An 18,213-nucleotide genomic window follows, 5' to 3' on the forward strand; every position below is an offset into this window, starting at 1 on the left:
AGAAAGGAAAGGACTCATTTGAGAGTGATTGTGTCTAAAGCAGTCATACAAAGGGAATTCTTGCATAACTGCGACCTTAGACAAGTCACTTTTTCCTCTTTTGGTCTGTTTCCTCGTCTGTAAGGGGAACAGAGTAAAAGATCTGCAAGAATTCTTCAGTTCTAACTTTCTGTGATTCTGTGAATTGAAAACTACATTCCTCAGACAAGTTACAGATCACATACATTATTTATCCACTTACAATCTGAAGTCCAAAAGAAATGAGTCAAACCTAAAAAGAATTAGGGGGAAAAGCAACTACAGTTCTGACTACTAGAAACAAGGTCTGGGTCACACCATAACCAATGCTGTCATTCAGCCAACAGCTGGGAAATTTTCAGCTCAATTTTCTTGCCCCTCTTCACCTCAATTTCTTTATTCACTGTAAACATTAAAGTCCTATATAAATGTGAGCTATTTTTAATCATATTACAACCAAAAGAAAATACTGCTAGTTCTCAATTATCCACAGTAAAAAGCAATTAGAACATGGATAATGAAAATTCATAGAAATTGTTTTAAAAGCTTCATTTCTTCCCTCACATATACATACACACCACATACATTCTTATAAGTTCACATATATGTGTACATATATGTTCTATCACCAACAGGCTTCCCAGGTTCCAAGATGATGTAATACAGATACAAAACATATACATTAATTCAATAGACACAATTATGGTTGAGTTATCAATAAACAGAACAGCTCACTGTTTCTCAGAAAGCTTCGTGAAGCAGTGGACCTGGAGTTAGGAAGGCCTGAGTTCAGATCCTGTGTTCAGATACTTCCAACCTGTGTAACCCTAGACAAATCACTGAACCTCTCTCTCTGCCTCAGTTTCTTCCTCTGGAAGATATGGAGATAACAATAGCCCCTACCTCCCAGGGCTATTGTGAACATCAAATGAGATTTTTGTGCAGCACTTTCCAAACCTTAAAGTACTAGACAACACTAGTCGTTGTCTCCAGGTCCAGTGAGTTAGACTCAATGGCAAATATTAGTTTGGAATCTCTGTGCAGGACACTCAAGTCAGACTGCAACAGTCCTTGCCGTCAGAAGCCGACAATGGGGTGGGGAGGTGGAGTGGAATAGCATGGACATAAATAGTTGTGAGACACAGCAGAATGTGGTATGGGGGAAGAGAGATCCTGGCGGAGAGTTTCAGGAAAATTAGAGGAGGGAATGACCCATTTCAGCTAACGGGATCAGTGCAGACTTAATGGATAAGGTGACAATTGAGCTGCCTTGAGGGAAGAAATGATACAAAAGTGGAGTGGAGTTGGGCTGCCATCTTGGTTTCCTCTTTTCTAAATGGTAAGCAGGAAGAGAAAAACAGGTGGATAGGGTTAGAGTCATGATGCCTCATTCTCCTGCCATCTGCAGTATGAGAAACTCCAGCAAAAATTCAAAGTATTAAATCGATTAAAAGAAGGATACAGGCTGGGTTTCACACAGAGCCACTTATTTAGGCTACTTTGAGAAGAAAAATGAAAAATACAATAAAAAACATGAAAGAGACTATCATTCCTAAAAGAGATGCTATATGAATCACAACATGGTAAACCTTGTGCGGGATCATTTACAAGGGGCAGGTCTTGTGAGGTTGTGAGACCAAATCATTAGATCTGCCTCTGGCAGGTTTTAGTCATTTTCAGGTGGGTGGTAGGGACGGAACCACTACCATTAACAGTGCCGGGTACCAGGTAGGAAACTCCTGCTCCATCTTTTTATTAGAAATTCACCCAAGGCATTAGTCCCTAAGTATATGTTACAAGTACCAAACACACCAATTAGCTTCAAACTCTCCATCTTGGAGAGTGGAAAGCCAAAACTCCAGGCCCTCCATCAACCAAATTAGCTAGTAAATGACTGGAACACTAATTAAAATGAATGAAAACAAACATAAAGCCAACAGACACGTGCTTTGTTACAACTCTAAACTCTAAAAACTTGGATGCTCAAGCCATGGGCTAATCATTAAAGAAGCAAATGCTGATGGGCAACAAATATCACCTCCTAGTTGGGGTGACCTGCTACCATGTCAGGAGCGTCTACTCCCAGAAATCAATAGGTAGCATCTCATCAGGCTTTAAGTTTCTTAGAAAGGAAACAAACTGGGCCAATGATTTCCAGGCATTTTAGATTTTCATTTCATCTGCGAGGTCAGGCCTCCCTGAGCACAGGACCTTTTCCTGGTCATCTCTATACTACTGATCCCCTCCCTCTTTTTCGAAATATCTTCCCTTGGCTCTCTATTCCTATATCATTTATTACTTACAATGATTATTCATCTTCTTTAATGCTTCCTCTAGTCCTGGCTCTCTGCCCTCTCCCTTCTACCTTCCATCAGTCACTCAACTTCTCAACTACCATCTCTATGCAAATTATCCTCAAATCACACCAAGACCCAATTTCTCAAAGCAATCCTGAACACGAATTTGTGCAAAGGGCAAATTTTACTAAGAACACAGGGAACCAGAGGTCCATTCACTCTCTCCTCCTTGATACTTTCTTCTCTCTAGGTTTTTGGGACACTCCTCTCTCCTGGTTCTCCTCTGACCTACCTGCCCACTCTTTCTGAGTCTCCTTTGCTGGATCCCCCTGCAGACCACATCTTTTAACCATAGGTGTCCCACAGAGGTCTGTCCTGGGCCTTCACTTCATCTTCCTCCATACTACCTCACCTGGGAATCTCATCATCTCCCATGGAATTAATTACTATCTTTATGCTAATGATTCTCAAATCTATCTTTCCTGCCCCAATCTCTCTGCTGACCTCCAATCTTGCACCTCCAGCTGCCTTTCAGACATCTCCAACTGGATGTCCAGTAGAAAGCTTAATCTCAATATATCTAAAACCGAACTCATTATTTTTCTCCCTAAATCCTCCCCCCTTTTACCTTCCCTGTGACTGTAGAGGGCAACACCAACCTCCCATCCCTCGGTCTCACAACGTAGGAGTCATCCTGGCCTCCTCACTATCTCTCATTCTCCCCCTCCCCAATTATCAGATCTGTTGTCAAGGGCCTATCTTCGGTTTCACCTTTGCAACACCTGTTGAATGTGTCCCATCCTCTCCTCTGACACCGCCTCCACCCCAGAGCAGGCCCTCATCACCTCACACCTGGACTGCTGCCATAGTTGTTGGTGGTCTACCTGCCACATGTCTCTTCTCACTCCAGTTTATCCTCCATTCAGGCACTAACGTGATTTTCCTAAAGCCCCGGTCTGACTACGTCACCGCCCCCCCCCCCCCCCCCCCCAACAGAGTCCAGTGGCTCCCTATTGCCTCTGGGAACAAATACAAAATCCTCTGTTTGGTATTCAAGGCCATTCAGAACCTAGCCCCCTACTACACCTTACCCCCTGCCACATACTCTTCCATCCAGTGACACTGGTCTCCTGGCTATTCCATAAACAAGACACTCCATCTCTTGGCTCTAGACATTCTCTCTGGCTGTTCTCCCATGACTAGAACTCTCTTCCTCCTCTGTTCTGAGTACTGATTTCCCAGGCTTCCTTTAAGATCCAACTAAAATCCTCAACTCCGTCTAATTCTACTGCTTTCCCTCAGTTAATTATTTCCTACTTATCTTGTATGTAGCTTTCTTTGTAAATATTTGTTTGCATATTCCCCCATTAAATTGCAAGGTCTTTGAAGGCAGGTACCGTCTTTGGCCTCTTTTTGTATCCCTGGCCTTTAGCACAGTGCCTGGCTGGTACTTAAGAAATGCTGATTGATTGATTGCATATCTGATCATAATACATTAGCCTATCTAGGTCTAACAGAGGGACAAAATGCCCATGACAAGGTCTACCAAATAAAAAGTAGTCAAATAATTTCTTACTTTGTAATAGATCTAAAAAGGCAGCACAAATCACTTCTATTGCTCTGCAACCCCAGAATGGTGACAAAGCATGGAGAAATTATTGTAAATCCAAGCTTTCCACCAAAGACAAGTTTCAACCACCCCGCTTATTCTAGGTCCTGATCAGCATTTAACTAGTACACTGTTTATACCCTTTTTTTTCTTTTTCAGTGGCGATAGGGGTTAAGTGACTTGCCCAGGGTCACAGTGCTAGTAAGTGTTAAGCATTGTTTATATCCTTTATAAAAGTTAACAAATAATACTATCAACAAGGAAAGATTAATAACCACCGAGGTAAAAGACACCCTGGGGAAGAAAAATCAAAGAAACTTAAAACATACTTGACTTTAAGAATGAGGTGTTAATTTTTTTAAAGGGTCATGATACTGGGGAAAAAAACAAATGAAAGCATATTTTGTAGGATCTCTTAGATAAAGCCCTCATTATGCTGTGCCCTTTCATAAGGCCCCTAATGGAAGATTAAAGTTTATGCAGTATGGGAATCCACAAACTAATGGAAAGGTGAAGAATAGCAAACAGATTCAGGAAACTAAATGACTGGACAGTCAAAACATCCAACCAATGTTAAAAAAAAAAAAAAGACTATAAGATTTGAATGTATTTGGTCTGAAAAGAAATCTAAGAAATGGATTAATAATATTCAAGTATCTGTAAGGACCTTGTATAAAGATATCACATACAGACAAGTCTCCAAATGATGAACAAACTGTGCTCCAAAAGTTTTTCTGTAAACTGGAACTGTGTATAACATTGTGTTACGCTCCTAGGCTGGTCCATTAAAGCCACTTTAAGCTAAAAGGTACCTGAAATATAATACTATGCCCATAGTACTGCAGAACTTAACTATCACCACCACGAAGTTTCTATGAGAAAGTGGATCCAAATCCCAGTTTGAGATGTTAGACAGGTAGTCTCTCCCACTATCACAGACGAAGGAAGTCCCCTAGTTCTCCCATGGATAGGACCTAGGGAGCTGATAGAGGCTCCCAGAATTTGGAGGGTGAGTCCTCCCACCTTTGTAAACCCCTGGAATCTTTGCCAAGCTAGCTTTCTATCAGTTCTTTTCCTTTTTTCCCCCAAAAGCACCAGCTTTTCTTCCCCCCAACCCCCATCTCCTATTGCTTGCAATCAAGATTTCTCTCGCTAGCTGAATGAGGTACAAAACAGATCATAATCTCATAGCTTTTCCTCAACCCTACTGTCTCTGAGGATGAGTCAATCCTTTCTGGGTTGCCATTTTCCCACAAGAGACATGTGTGAGTTAGTATAAGTTGGTCAGAGGTGTAAGTTGTTTGATATTGCTGCTGAACTATGGTAAATAGGCTTAATCTAGTGACTTATTAAATAATTAAGTACAAAGAAAGCCTTCCTTATCACTGTAAGACTCTGGAATGGGTTATTGAAGGAGACGGTAGAATTTACTCCTCTGTAGTCCTTCTGAAATTATTGCTGAAATAATTAAAAGACAGTGTCTTATACACTAACATGGTCCCTAACTTCACAGTATTATATACATATTTTTCTCAGAGGGACAGTAATGGGACCAAAGGGAATAAAATTGGGAAAAGTAGCCAAACTGGAACAAGTATACAACAAAGAAAAGTCCATGCAGGAGAAGATAATTGTGAGACAATTGTGCTAACAGATCAGTATGAGAAGTGGCTGAAAGAGGGTAAGCTACATAAAGCATGGAATGAATTTTGGACCTCATTAATACCAAAAAATGAAGACTGGGAAAAAAACATCAATGGCTACTGATGTATCTGCCAACTCTCCTATCCACAGAAAACCATTATGCAATTCCTTTTATACACAAATACACATTAGCAGGGAAGGAGCAGGCTTTTATAACTGATATTCCCCAAAGGACTATGTCTTTTCCATTTCACACCTGACTGCCTGGTATATAAGATCCCATTGTGTTAACTTTTTTGATTATAAAAAAACATTTGGTAGAGCAAAATATTGCCTTAAAGACTCTTTTTGAACAAAATTTATCCCATCTATACATCAAAATAATTCAAGATTCCTTAAAAGAAATAAAACAGAAATAATCTCATTCATTGCCCTTTAGATCCTAAATATCAGGTGAGGTATAAAACTGCGTTTAGCTCGCAAAGTGTGTTCAGTAATCTATGAAGGAGAAGATCCAGAACAGAGTCCAAGTTGAAGAGGGATTATCTGTGGATGGTGGGGTGCTCCAGATGCTCCTGTTTGTGGAAAACATTGTACCAGCAGATGAAGCAACTGCTTGGAGTGGTTGACCCAAATAACATGTCTCCAACATTAGCTCAGAAATCCTTTTATAGGAACATCTGAAAGTTCTATTCTTCTGGTTAGCATTCTAAGTTGAATCAGTGAGTTGAGAACTGGTTCCTAGGTCATATTTAGTGGAGACTACCTTTTTTATTTCTGTTCTTTCATATCTACATGTGTGTATATATATGCATATATAGATAATGTGTACACACATATACACATATATCATACACATATAGTGGACCTTTAAAAACATATACAGTTAATTAGTTGTGAATCTAGTTGTGCTCCAGCTAAATCAGGGAAAATTCCTTTCTTAGCTAGCTGCTCAAAAACAAAGAAAGCTTTTCAGCAATTTTTTGAATTTTGAAAGAAGAAACATAATTATTCTGAAAAAAAAATTAAGCACTGGAACAATTCAGAGTTTCCTGGATGAGACTTATAACCACTCAGAATTTTAGTTTGGACCATCCATCCATCCACACAGAAAGATCAACTGGATGATGAATACCCACTGCCCAGATTTTGACATGCATTTGGAAGGGCGACCTGGAGAGATTTTCCATCATTATGTATATCTGGGACAAAAAGGGCTAAGGGACATCAAGTTGGGCCTGGAACTGAATAGGAGAAGAGAGGACCGAATTGCCTTTGGGAAATTACAAAGCTCCATCAATGACCCCAAATTACCCATGGAAACAAAAGTTCGTCTTTGAAATACCAATATTCTATCCCTATGGAATTTTGTTGTATGAGTGAGACATGAAATATTGCTTCTGGAAGAATTAAAAATGAATATCACCCGGAAAGGAATGGAGAGAAACATAATGGGTGGGAGCAGGCTGCAAAATATAACCATGGAAGAACTTGTAGGATAAAGAGGAAAAGATGTCAGCATGGAAACATATGACAGGAAGAGGAGATGGGTAAGGGATGACAGGTGCCCAGCCAAAGCCCTCCACTGATATCCTCTTAATGTCAAGAAAAATGCAGGAAGGCTTCTAGCACACTGGGCAGACCTCTGCACGGGGATCTGGGAGGACACAGACCAGAGCAGCAGTCACAGGATAGGCACGATAGAGGGGCTGCTATCTGCATCACTGGAGAGAACATATCCATTAGAGGACTCCAGGAAAAGGGAGTGTCGGCTCCTTGGCAGGAGGAAATCTATGGTATGATGGATAAACTATGGTACTATGAGCCTAGGAATACAAAACTCTTGGCAAACACAAATTTTTGAAAATATGAACAAAACACCAGAGGAAATATTGTACTCATAATGCCTTTTACTAGGACTAACTTACCCTGAATAGCAGACAAATACACAAAGGTGTCTTCATGCTCCATATTCTCTAAAAATACCTGAAATAACAAAACACAGCAGTCTTAATGCACAAAGAACAGGCAAAACTTATGAGACCTATACCAGCCATTTCAACACAATGATTAGTTTTCTTCTTTTTATTTATTTATTTATTTATTCAGCCATTTATTTTTGTTAGGCAATGGGGTTAAGTGACTTGTCTAGGGTCACACAGCTAGTACATGTCAAGTGTCTGAGGCCGGATTTGAACTCAAGTCCTCCTAGGGCTAGTTTTCTTCTTTTTTTCTTTTCTAGACAATGAGTCCAGGAAGTCTATAAAAGTTCTAGAGCATTGTAAAATAAACAAAATGCAAGTTTGGAGTCCAATTTTTAAATTTAATAAACAAAAGCTCTCCTGCCTTCCTTTGTTAGCAAGATAACCCACCTCTGGTTCTGGAGCAGGAAGAAGGTAACTATCTGGAGGGGAAGGTAAGCCCTCTGAGGCCAGACACACAGTTTGCTCTGCACCCCTGGTATTTGGCACAGGTGGGCACTTAATAATTTGTTGAAATGAATGAAATCACTAGTGATGCCATTACATATTGATAGGAAAGTGACAGTAAAAGAGACAAAGGAATAAAGTCATCAGTACTGTGACACTGTCATCTCCGATGACAGCTGAGCTCGTGACAAGTAGAGACATTTTGTTTCATGCTTATCCCAAAGGAGCTAAGAAGAATGTTATCAGTTTTCAGCGACAGAATGCTGCCTGCACTTTCTTGGTCAAAACGCTTAAAAAGGTGACCAGTTTCTGACTAATACTAGTTAGTAGTAATGCGATTCTATGCCCCACGGAAAGGTAAATGGAAGAGGAATATATGTTGTCAGGGAAACACTCAGCAAAGAAGACAATTGAGTCGTATCCCTAAACCAACAAATGCACAATTCAAAGTCACTTTTTCTCCCCCCGATTGGTGAGGGACTGGTGAGGGGCAAGCCCTCCAGCCTCCAGACCATCACAGATCCACTGGGTGATGAGATCGGGGACAACACAGGACCTTTCCCAGCTCTGCCCCATACTTCTCCAAGGGGAAGGGGTGTGAAAGGGGGCAGGAGAGCTGCAGAAGGGGCGATTTTTATCCTCAGCAAATGGTTTTATTAAAATTGGAGTCATCTCTCACAAAAGGGTCTCCCTTCCCTTTGCACTTTTGCTCCTGCTATCTCTCTGGAACACCCTTTCTCTTCACCTTCCAAATCCTAACTCCTCCTTCCAAGTCCACCTCAAGTTTCCAAAGCCTAGAGTCAACACCACTGATGTCCTGGAGCATTCGTTACCTAGTCTACACTTTGGACACTATGACTGAGTTTAACTAAACTGCCTTACTTTCTAATAAGGCAGTGTGGCACAATGACTAGTGAGCTAGTCCAAGAGTTAGGAAGAGCTGGGTTCAAGTCCAGCCTGTGGCACATATAGGTTGTATGACCCTGGGCGAGTCACCTAAACACTCACTGGCATAGGCAACTCTCTAAGATTGCAAGAACAGCAGCCAATCTGCCTTGGTAAAGGGAGTTAGTTCCCTATGCCAACAAAGGCACAAGTCCAGTTTAAAAAAAAAAAAGAATTATCAAATTGGTTTGTGTGTGTAGGTCTTATCTCCACAATTATAAGCCCATCAAAAGCGTGTCATCTGGGGACAGCTAGGTGGCACGGTGGATAGAGCACTGGCTCTGGAGTCAGGAGGACCTGAGTTCAAATCCAGCCTCAGACGCATAACACTTACAAGCTGTGTGACTCTGGGCAACTCACTTAACCCCATTGCCTAACCAAAAAAAAAAAAAAAAGCATGTCATCTGTCCCCTATGAGAGTCTAATATAAAAGACACCAAAGAGGATTTATCCAACCCCAAAGGGAGATGGGCCAGTCTTACAGCAGGAAGATGCCGTAACAGATGGGGCAGCCCAATGAAGCCCTTGTGTTCCCAAATATTAAGAGAACCAAAGGAAGGTCTCCATTGCACTGACTGGAATCTATGTGGAGGATCTGTGGGATAACACGACCAAGAGTGACCCGGGAGAAAAGGGATTTCCATTTGCATCCCATACTGATGAAGTAAGAAGTGTTCAGTCCCAGTGTCTAGTCCAAGTTCAGTGGCAGACCCCGGGGAGATGGTCAATCAAATCTTGCTGAAATGAAGCCTTTCCCAATTCCCCCAATTTCTTAGTGATTTCTCCCTCTTCAATTTACTACACTATCCTCCTTGTGTACATTCTGTGGCTCCCTGAGCCCCCTCAGAACGTAGGGCACTTGAGGGGGAAGGGCTGTTCTTTTGAACCAGCCCATAGTAAGTGTTTAATAAATGTTTGTGGAATTCAACTGAAGTGGTTTTCAAGCCACCCCCCTCCACCTGGATGGTTTCTAGAGTGTGCTCTGCTCACCTTCAGAAGCTTCTCCTGGGTCCTAAGGGCCTGGGGAGCTCTCTGCTCTATCCAGCAGGAAAGAGTCCTCAAAGCAGCAGCCCGTGTTGGAATTTCGGGGTCATAGGCTGACAAGAGAACCTCCTGAAACTGTTCTGGGGTGGCGCATCTGGGGCTCCGGTTTGCAGTGGCACTCTCAGCCGAGAGGCGCTGCTGCCTGGGGTTTGCTCCTTGAGTCTCGGGGGGTGTGGGTGGATCGGCAGAGGGGCTCTCTGTGTGGCTGGCTTTCTCACTCTGGGGCTGCTGGCCCGAATGTGTCTGAACCACATCAGCCTCAGAACTTCTCTGAGGTTTGGTATGAAGCTGTCCCTCCATCCTGCCCCCTCCTGGACCTTTTGTCTTCACTGTGGCCTCCGCAGCCGCACTGACTGCGTCAGTGGAGAAGGCGCCATGGGTACAGATGGTGATGCGGAGATCGGCAGCGAGCTCTTGAATGACAGGTTCTGGGTATGTGCAGGACACCTCTTCTAGCAGAGGCACCAGTTTCTTCAGGACATCAAAGTCACTTGATTTCAACTACGAAAAACCAATCAAACAAACCCAAATTAACACAACCAGAATTAACAGACAGCCCAGTAAAGATGAGACTTGTATGCTAAACACTGGCTGATTAAAATGTGAGAAAATCAGGCTTGGAAGGGGCGAAGAGATCCCTCACATTTAGCTTCCTGATTCTAGCTTGGTTCTCTATCCAACCCATCCTGTACAGAGTGACGGTCATTTTACTTATGATCGCAGGTTAAGGGTGAGGATTACAACAGTTTGCATTCTCTGAAAACATATTGTTCATTAATCTCATATTTTTTAGCAATAAAACATGGTGTACTAAAGGGAAAAGAAAATAATGGAGACGCATGTTAAGAGGTGTTAGGAGGGCCCAAAAGTTGAACCTTCATAGGTTTGGGGCCCTTTAAATCACCTCACTCATCAAGACTTGCTATGCCCTAAGCAAAGGTGCCGTTTTGAGGGCAGATTTGTGGTAGAATCCCACTGCAGACGCTTCTCAGATTACTTTTGCCAACACCATGAGGTGATGGTGGTGGTGGTTGTCCTTCGTTCCTGAGAAAGACCAAAATGACATCACTATTAGAGTCAAATTTCGGTGTGTCCGACTGTGGCTGATCAGACCAATACAAGCTCGGAATGCTCTACCACAGGTTGGGCACAGACAGCCCATGGGAACATTTGGAGTGGATTCTCTAAATCTGCGCACTTTGCGTTTCTTTTGAGCTACTTCAATTCTGCTTTGCTCACAGACCACAGCACCTTCTATTAAACCAGTTTAACAACTGATAAAAGGATGCAACTTACCCCTCCCCCTCCAGCGCCAGGATTGCTGCTAAAGGATTCAGACTAGAAGCTTTTATAATTTGGGGGAGGGGCTTCATGTATAAAACAACTGACAAAGCTGATGTTATAAAAATGCAGAAAAATAAAAGGGCTCAAAATGCACACTGTGGGACAATATGAATATTCCTTGGAGACAGGAGGATTTTTCTGGACTATAAAACTAGAAAAAAGGCCTTCAAAAATAATAGTTACTCTCACCATGACAAATTTTTATTTCTATCTAAGCAGTCACTCATAACCTTGGTTTCTCCTTAAGCAACTAAAGTAGAAACATTAGATCTATCTACAGCCTACACAGTCTCACATTACCTCTTTTCCTTTTATAGATTTTAAAGATTCTAAACAGCAAAAAAAAAAGCATTTTCCATATACACAGCAGAACACACAAAAAACCTTATTGTATAGGAAACTAAATTTCCATTTCATATCACTTGCTTTTTTAAAAAGTTTATAATAATTTCAATGTTACTTTCAAAATTGGACGTACAGCTTGTCTGTGCTTCCTTCTCAACTCCCTTCTGTTGGCTTTTGTGTATGTCTGAAATGTGTCAATGGCCCTCTTTTTTTGGTATCATTATTTCTAACTTACTCTTAATTCTTCTCCAATTAAAAACAGAAAAAGGAGGAGAAAAAAAGCAAAATGAATCCACACAGTGGCTGTGTCCAAAAACATATGCCTCTCTCTGCACCCAAGTCCATTCATCACCTGTCAGAAGGCGGGTGACATGCTTCATCGAAGTCACCGAAGACAGAGCTGGTGACTGCGTTTAGCATAGATCTTAAGTCTTTCAAAGTCGTTTTTTCTTTATAATGTTGTTGTCCTAGTACAAAGCATGCTCCTGCTTCTGCCTTCACAATGTTTAGCAGAATTCTCTGAAATGAACTCTTTTGTCATTTCTTACAGCACAATAATCCTCCATGACATTTCTATACCACAATTTGTACAGCCATTCCCCAATGGATGGGTTCTCCCTTAGTTTCCAACTAATTTCTTATTTTCCTTTTAATCCTCCCCTCCAAGATCACCATGTTTATTTTGCTTGAGACTCTTCCCTTCTTGGTATTATGTTCCTTCCAGGTAATTTTCATTTCAGGATTTCTTTTAGGAAATGATTAGTAGGTTCTTTCTACTTTTACTTTGATCTCTGGTTCTGATTGATCTGGGCAGTTTTCGTTTATGATTTCTTGGAATATGGTGTCCACACCTTTTCTTTGTTCACAGTTTCAGTTTTCAGCAAGTCCAAATGATTCTTACATTATCTCTCCTTGATGTTTTCCAGGTCAATTTTTTTTTTTCTTTAATAGGAGATAACTTTATGTTTTTTTCTAGTTTTTTTTTTTCAATCTCCTGATTTTGTTCTAATATACCTTGCTGTTTCTTTCCTAATTTTCAGAGAGTCTGTTACTTGGGTAGAGTTTATCACTTTCTCTCTTGACTTTTCTGGTGTCTTAGGACCGAGTACTAGGTATCTCTGGGCACCATGGCTATCCTGGTCTGAGGGCTACCATGCTTAGTGGGTCACTCTTGCTACTGGTCACTCTCACAGTGGTTTTTCAACTAGGCTGGGGCTTTCTTGGACAAGCTTTCCCTGCCTCTAGAAACAGAACCTTGCAGGCTACATGTACTCCTGATCCTTTCTCAGGTTGTGCCAGGAGGCTGCCTGTACTGGAGCTGGCTTTGCTGGTGACCTCTCTTCTACTGCCCAAGGGCATCAGCTATCTATTTGTGCAGTTCTCAGGAGGAAGAAGTCACCCACTGCTAGTCATAAATAATTTACACTTTCAGCATCGCACAACTAGATTTTTCACTATGTGAAAGGATAGGGAGCAGTAAATGGAATAAGCCCAGGGGCTTGGAAAAGAATTTAGGCGCTGATTACTTATCACAAATCCTGCTCTAGTTCTGGGTAGGAATTTGGAGTAGAAATAAACCCTAACTAAAACATGAGACCGGCCAGGCACGAGGCAGTTAAAGCAAGACAGAGAACCACTGGGGGCTTACTCTCCATCCTCTCGGCTCTCACCATTTCTCCGGCACAGATCTCATAACCAAATCTTGGAATTTTTCTGACACCCGCTGCAGATGGAAGGGACTGTATGCCAATGGTGACAGGTCCCCTTTTTATTTGGCTGTTCCTACATTTTCAAGTGGGAGAGAGGAGCAGAGCCACTGCAGCCCAGATCGAATACCCATCTGCCCCATCTCCTCTTAGGAAGCCTGCTGGGAAAGCTGCAATATTGGGTGTTTTTTTTTTTTTTTAATCTTCTCATTTTTAAATCAGTTCAAAAATTTAAAGTTGGAATAAATAATCTCTAAAGATGCTTCCAGTAACAAAACAACTTATGCTTCAGAAATGTTTGCCTTTATTCTCTATAGTCTCTTTTTCTACAATTAATTATTTTTCTTTAAAGATTTAGCTGATACTTGTTCACCATCTTATCTATACTGGGGCAAAGAACTGATTTCAGTGCTTAGCACAGTGCCTGGCCCATAAGCCCTTAACAAATGCTAGTGCACTGACTGACTGATTTGCTAATGGGATTTGTACATTATAATCTACAGGACTAAAAAAGAAGAGTCCATACTTTGTGATGAGCTACAAAAAAAGAGCGATACAGGGGCACCTAGGTGGTGCAGTGGATAGAGCACTGGCCCTGGAGTCAGGAGTACCTGAGTTCAAATCTGGCCTCAGACATATAATACTTCCTAGCTGTGTGACTCTGGGCAAGTCACTTAACCCTAATTGCCTCACTAAAAAAAAAAAAAAAAAAAAAAAGCAATATAGCAGGAAGAGTGACAGATTTTTTTAATAATTATACTTTATTTAATTTTTGAGCTCCTAATTAGCTCCCTTTCACCCTTCCCCCATCCACTGAGAAGGCAAGCAATATGATATCAACCATACATGTGAAGTCATGCAAAATATATTTCTATATTAGTCATGCTGCCAAAAAAAAAGGCAAGAAAAATAAAGAAAGTTAAAAAATATGCTTGATCTGCACTCAAGAGTTCATCAGCTCTCTCTCTGGAGATGGATAGCATTTTTCGTCGTGGGTTCTTTGGAATTGTCTTGGATCGTTGCATTGCTTAGAGTATCTAAGTCTTTCACGGTCAATCATTACAATATTGCTGTTACTGTGTATGATGTTCTCCTGGTTCTGCTCACTTCACTTTGTATCAGTTCATATAAGTCTTCCCAAGTTTTTCTGAAACCATCCTGCTCATCATTCCTTAAAGCACAATAGTATTCTATCATAATCACATACCACAACTTGTTCAGCTATTCCCCAATTGAAAGTCATACCTTACATTTACAATTCTTTGCCACCACAAAAAGAGAAGCTATACTTTTGTACCTGTGGATCCTTTTCCTCTTTCTTTTATCTCTTTGATGTACAGACCTATTAGTGACATTACTGGATCAAAAGATACACATAGCTTTATAGCCCTTGGAGTATTGTTTCAAATTGTTCTCCAGAATGGTTGGACCAGTAAGAGTGATAGATTTTAGCAGTTATCATAGATACAATTTTATCAATGAACACATTCTAAGATAGGTGGTGGTGTTGGTTAGTTGTGTCCAACTTTTGGTGATCCCATTTGGGGTTTTCTTGGCAAAGATACTGGAGTGATATGCCATTTCCTTCTGCAGCTCATTTTACAGATGAGGAACTAAGGCAAACAGGGTGAAGTGACTTGCCTAAGGTCACACAACTAGTAAGTATCTCAGGTACAGGAAAAAAAATGAAGCTAGATTGCCCAACAGGGCATAATCTCAGGACACAGGATAGAATAGAATAGAACAGAATGGAAAGAAAATGGGTTTTTATAATGAATGGCATTTGGGGAAAAAACCTTTAAATCTGTGCCAAACAAGTAAAGACTTGAGGACTGACTGGTGCCTGGTAAGGAGGCGTCTTTTCGTAGCTCTGGAAGATATTAAGACAATCGTGCCAAGTACTTACAGTGATATGAAACATAAAAATCTACCTCAGTGGCCCCTGGAGTCAACCTAAGAGTAAACAGAACTGAGACTCCACCAGGAGTCTGGAAAGACAATGGACTAACGGGTGCTTGTTCCAATGAACAAACAGCTCACTACAACGAAAGTGACCAATGAGGCCCCGCCGCTCCTGGGCCTCAGCTCCGTCAGAATCTCGTCTATCAGATGGATCGCCTACACAGATGCTTAGCACTGCTCACCGTCCCATATAACCTGTGATCAGTATGAGGTCTAATACACAGAGACAGCAGATATTTGCCCATGGAATAGCTGAAATTTTTCAAGGGACTGGTAGGAAATAATAATGATTTGCTACCCTTACAAACTTCACATGATAGTGCTGTACCCTAAAAATATTCCCAATCCGCTCTATGGCGTAATTCTGGTCTGGTGGTAAAAGACAGGGTATGTACTTACTCTTGGGAAGAACTGATCAGCGACCAGAAAATTGTTGAGCATAACAACTTCCAGGAGTGAATTAATGCAATGAATGGCTTTTGGGAAAAAACAATAAAATTCTGATCTGAGCAGTGGGCATAAGAGCCAGGCAAAATGCTGTGCTCCCCTAAATTCGAGCACTATTTTGGTAGCCTCATGTGAGGGCAGAATAGATGTCCATTTAATAGCTAACATTTATATCTGCCTTACCATGTACCAGGCACTGTGCTAAGCGCTTTACAAAATATTATCTCATTTGGTCCTCACAACAACTTAGATTGTCTGGAATCCAAGGCCACTGCTCTATTCACTGTGCCACATCAAACAACTATGTACTTACTACATGTACACATACATACAATATATGTGTATATATAATACACACATATACACAGTACAAATGGCACATGATCCTTACTGCTTAGCACAGTGCCTGGCACATAGTAGGTGCTTAATAAACTTTGACTAACTTACATGATTACATATATATAATCTATTTAAAATTCTTACCTTTTTTAAGAAGGGAGGAGGGGAGGGAGGGAGAGAGGGAGAAAATTTGGAACTCAGAAACTTTTTAAAATGAATATTAAAAATTGTTTTTACATGTATTAAAAAAATACTATCATTAAAAATTAATGTTTACTGATTGTCTGATGTCAGAGGGAAGGCACTACTAGGAGGGGGATGGGCAAGGCCTTCTAAAAGTTGGAATTGAGCAGAGTCTTGAAGGAAGCCAGGGAAGCCAAGAGGCAGAAGTAAGGAGGGAGACATTCCTTCCAGGAATGGGGCTCAGACAATGAAAATGCCTGGAGTCAGGACGTGGAAGGTCTTGTTCAAGGGGCAGCAAAGAAGGTCAGTGTTGCTGGATTCCTTAGTACATGGAAGAGAGTAAAGTGTAAGAAGTCTGGGAAGGTAGGAAGGGGCCAGGTTGTGATGGGAAGGATGCTAAAAATATGGTCCCCTGACCTTTCTCCCCATAAGCCTGTCAAAGTACCTGAAATGCACATAACTAATCATTTTCTTAAAATCAAGCATTAAAAATCCTTGTTACAAATGCAAATGCTACTGAACCCATTAATCTATTATGACATTAATGTCTCAGTTTATCGAATTAGCTTTAGTCACCTAGGTACTAGGAACAGGGAACGGGACAGTTGAGAATATTTATGGGACATGGGGAACTCCGCAGATGTTCTCCTACAGGAGAAATAGTCAGGCACCTAAGGCTACAGGGACCCTTGGCAGCTCAGAGCAGCAGATCATTTAGGAGTCATGGAGACATAGCCTTGACATTAGTGTGAAGCAGGACATGGTACCAACCAGACCCTGGGCGTGGTGATGGAGGAGCATGAAGAAACTCTGTTTATGTGGGGTCAGACAGTGGATGCCTAGGAGGAGGGTCCTGGTGAGTGTCACAGGGAAAGGCTGGCTGCCGCGAGTGGCTGAGGACAGGATTTGGTGAGCTCAGATAGCAGAGAGAGTACATGTCAGCCAGGCTGGCAGGGAGCAGACAGTCAGTGAGGACAGGGGCAGGAAGCAGTGATGAGCCTTTACTAATGAGCTTCTCTGAATCAGGCAGCTTCTGTATGCCAGGGATGGCAAACAGACCCAGGGAGGAGTGCAGAGGGGTCCTGACGTGCATTGGGAAGCTATGAGGAGTCCTGCTGAGGGGGGATATGCAGCGACAGGCATCAGTATCTAGGGCTGGCTGGACAGACCAACTGGGCAACGGAAATCTCGTGAGATCTTGGGAGCAGACACAAGGAAGACTTCACTCACTTGGTACTTTGGCCAAGGGATGGCCCTGCCCTTTAGAAGATTAACTGGGAGTTCAGGGTTGTCTACTTAGTAACTACCTTCTCCAAATACTGATCTTCAACTTAAATGAATATAGAAAGGAAAAAGAAAAGTCTCAAAGTCTGAAAAGAACAAGAGTGATACATAACTTAACCAAATAACTTAAAAACAAAAGTGTTCAAATTGGCAAACAAAAATCAATTCCTCTTAAACCTAATGGTACACACACACAGACACACACACACACACACACACATATACACACATGTTCCAAAAATACAACAAACAAGGCAAAATACCCCATAATTTTGTCATTCTCTAAATTGTGTGTATATTCCATGCATGACTCTGGAAACTCTGAAATGGAAGCCCCTAAATTGAAAGATTAAAAGGGTCAATTCTGCAGGAAAAACATAAAGCAAAGAATGCTGAGCAATGAAAGGAGGGCCTGGTCCCATTAGTCAGTCAACAAGCATTTACCCACAGCTTACTCTGTGCCCTGGGGATACAAAGAAAGGCCAAAGCACAGTCCCTGATCTGAAGAAGTTCAAGTTCTAACGGTGGCAAGAACATGCAATAAGCATGTACAGAAACGCTATGCGCACGCACACACACACACACACACACACACACACACACACACACACACACAC

At 41.6% G+C, this 18,213-nt stretch overlaps 1 protein-coding gene across 2 annotated transcripts in view; it reads right to left on the reverse strand.

Annotated features, from left to right (window-relative positions):
- Positions 1-18,213, reverse strand: part of TANGO6 (transport and golgi organization 6 homolog) — a 198,530-nt gene that overhangs the window by 115,036 nt on the left and 65,281 nt on the right. For both annotated transcript variants that reach the window (XM_027847693.1, XM_027847694.1), the window contains exons 13-14: positions 9,933-10,487; positions 7,497-7,554 (exon numbers count right to left, since the gene is read on the reverse strand). In XM_027847693.1, coding sequence (XP_027703494.1) covers positions 7,497-7,554; positions 9,933-10,487 — 613 coding nt within the window. The remainder of the gene's footprint in view (positions 1-7,496; positions 7,555-9,932; positions 10,488-18,213) is intronic.

Source organism: Vombatus ursinus, unplaced genomic scaffold (assembly GCF_900497805.2).
Source record: "Vombatus ursinus unplaced genomic scaffold, bare-nosed wombat genome assembly UNPS02005286.1, whole genome shotgun sequence".
Lineage (NCBI taxonomy): Eukaryota > Metazoa > Chordata > Mammalia > Diprotodontia > Vombatidae > Vombatus > Vombatus ursinus.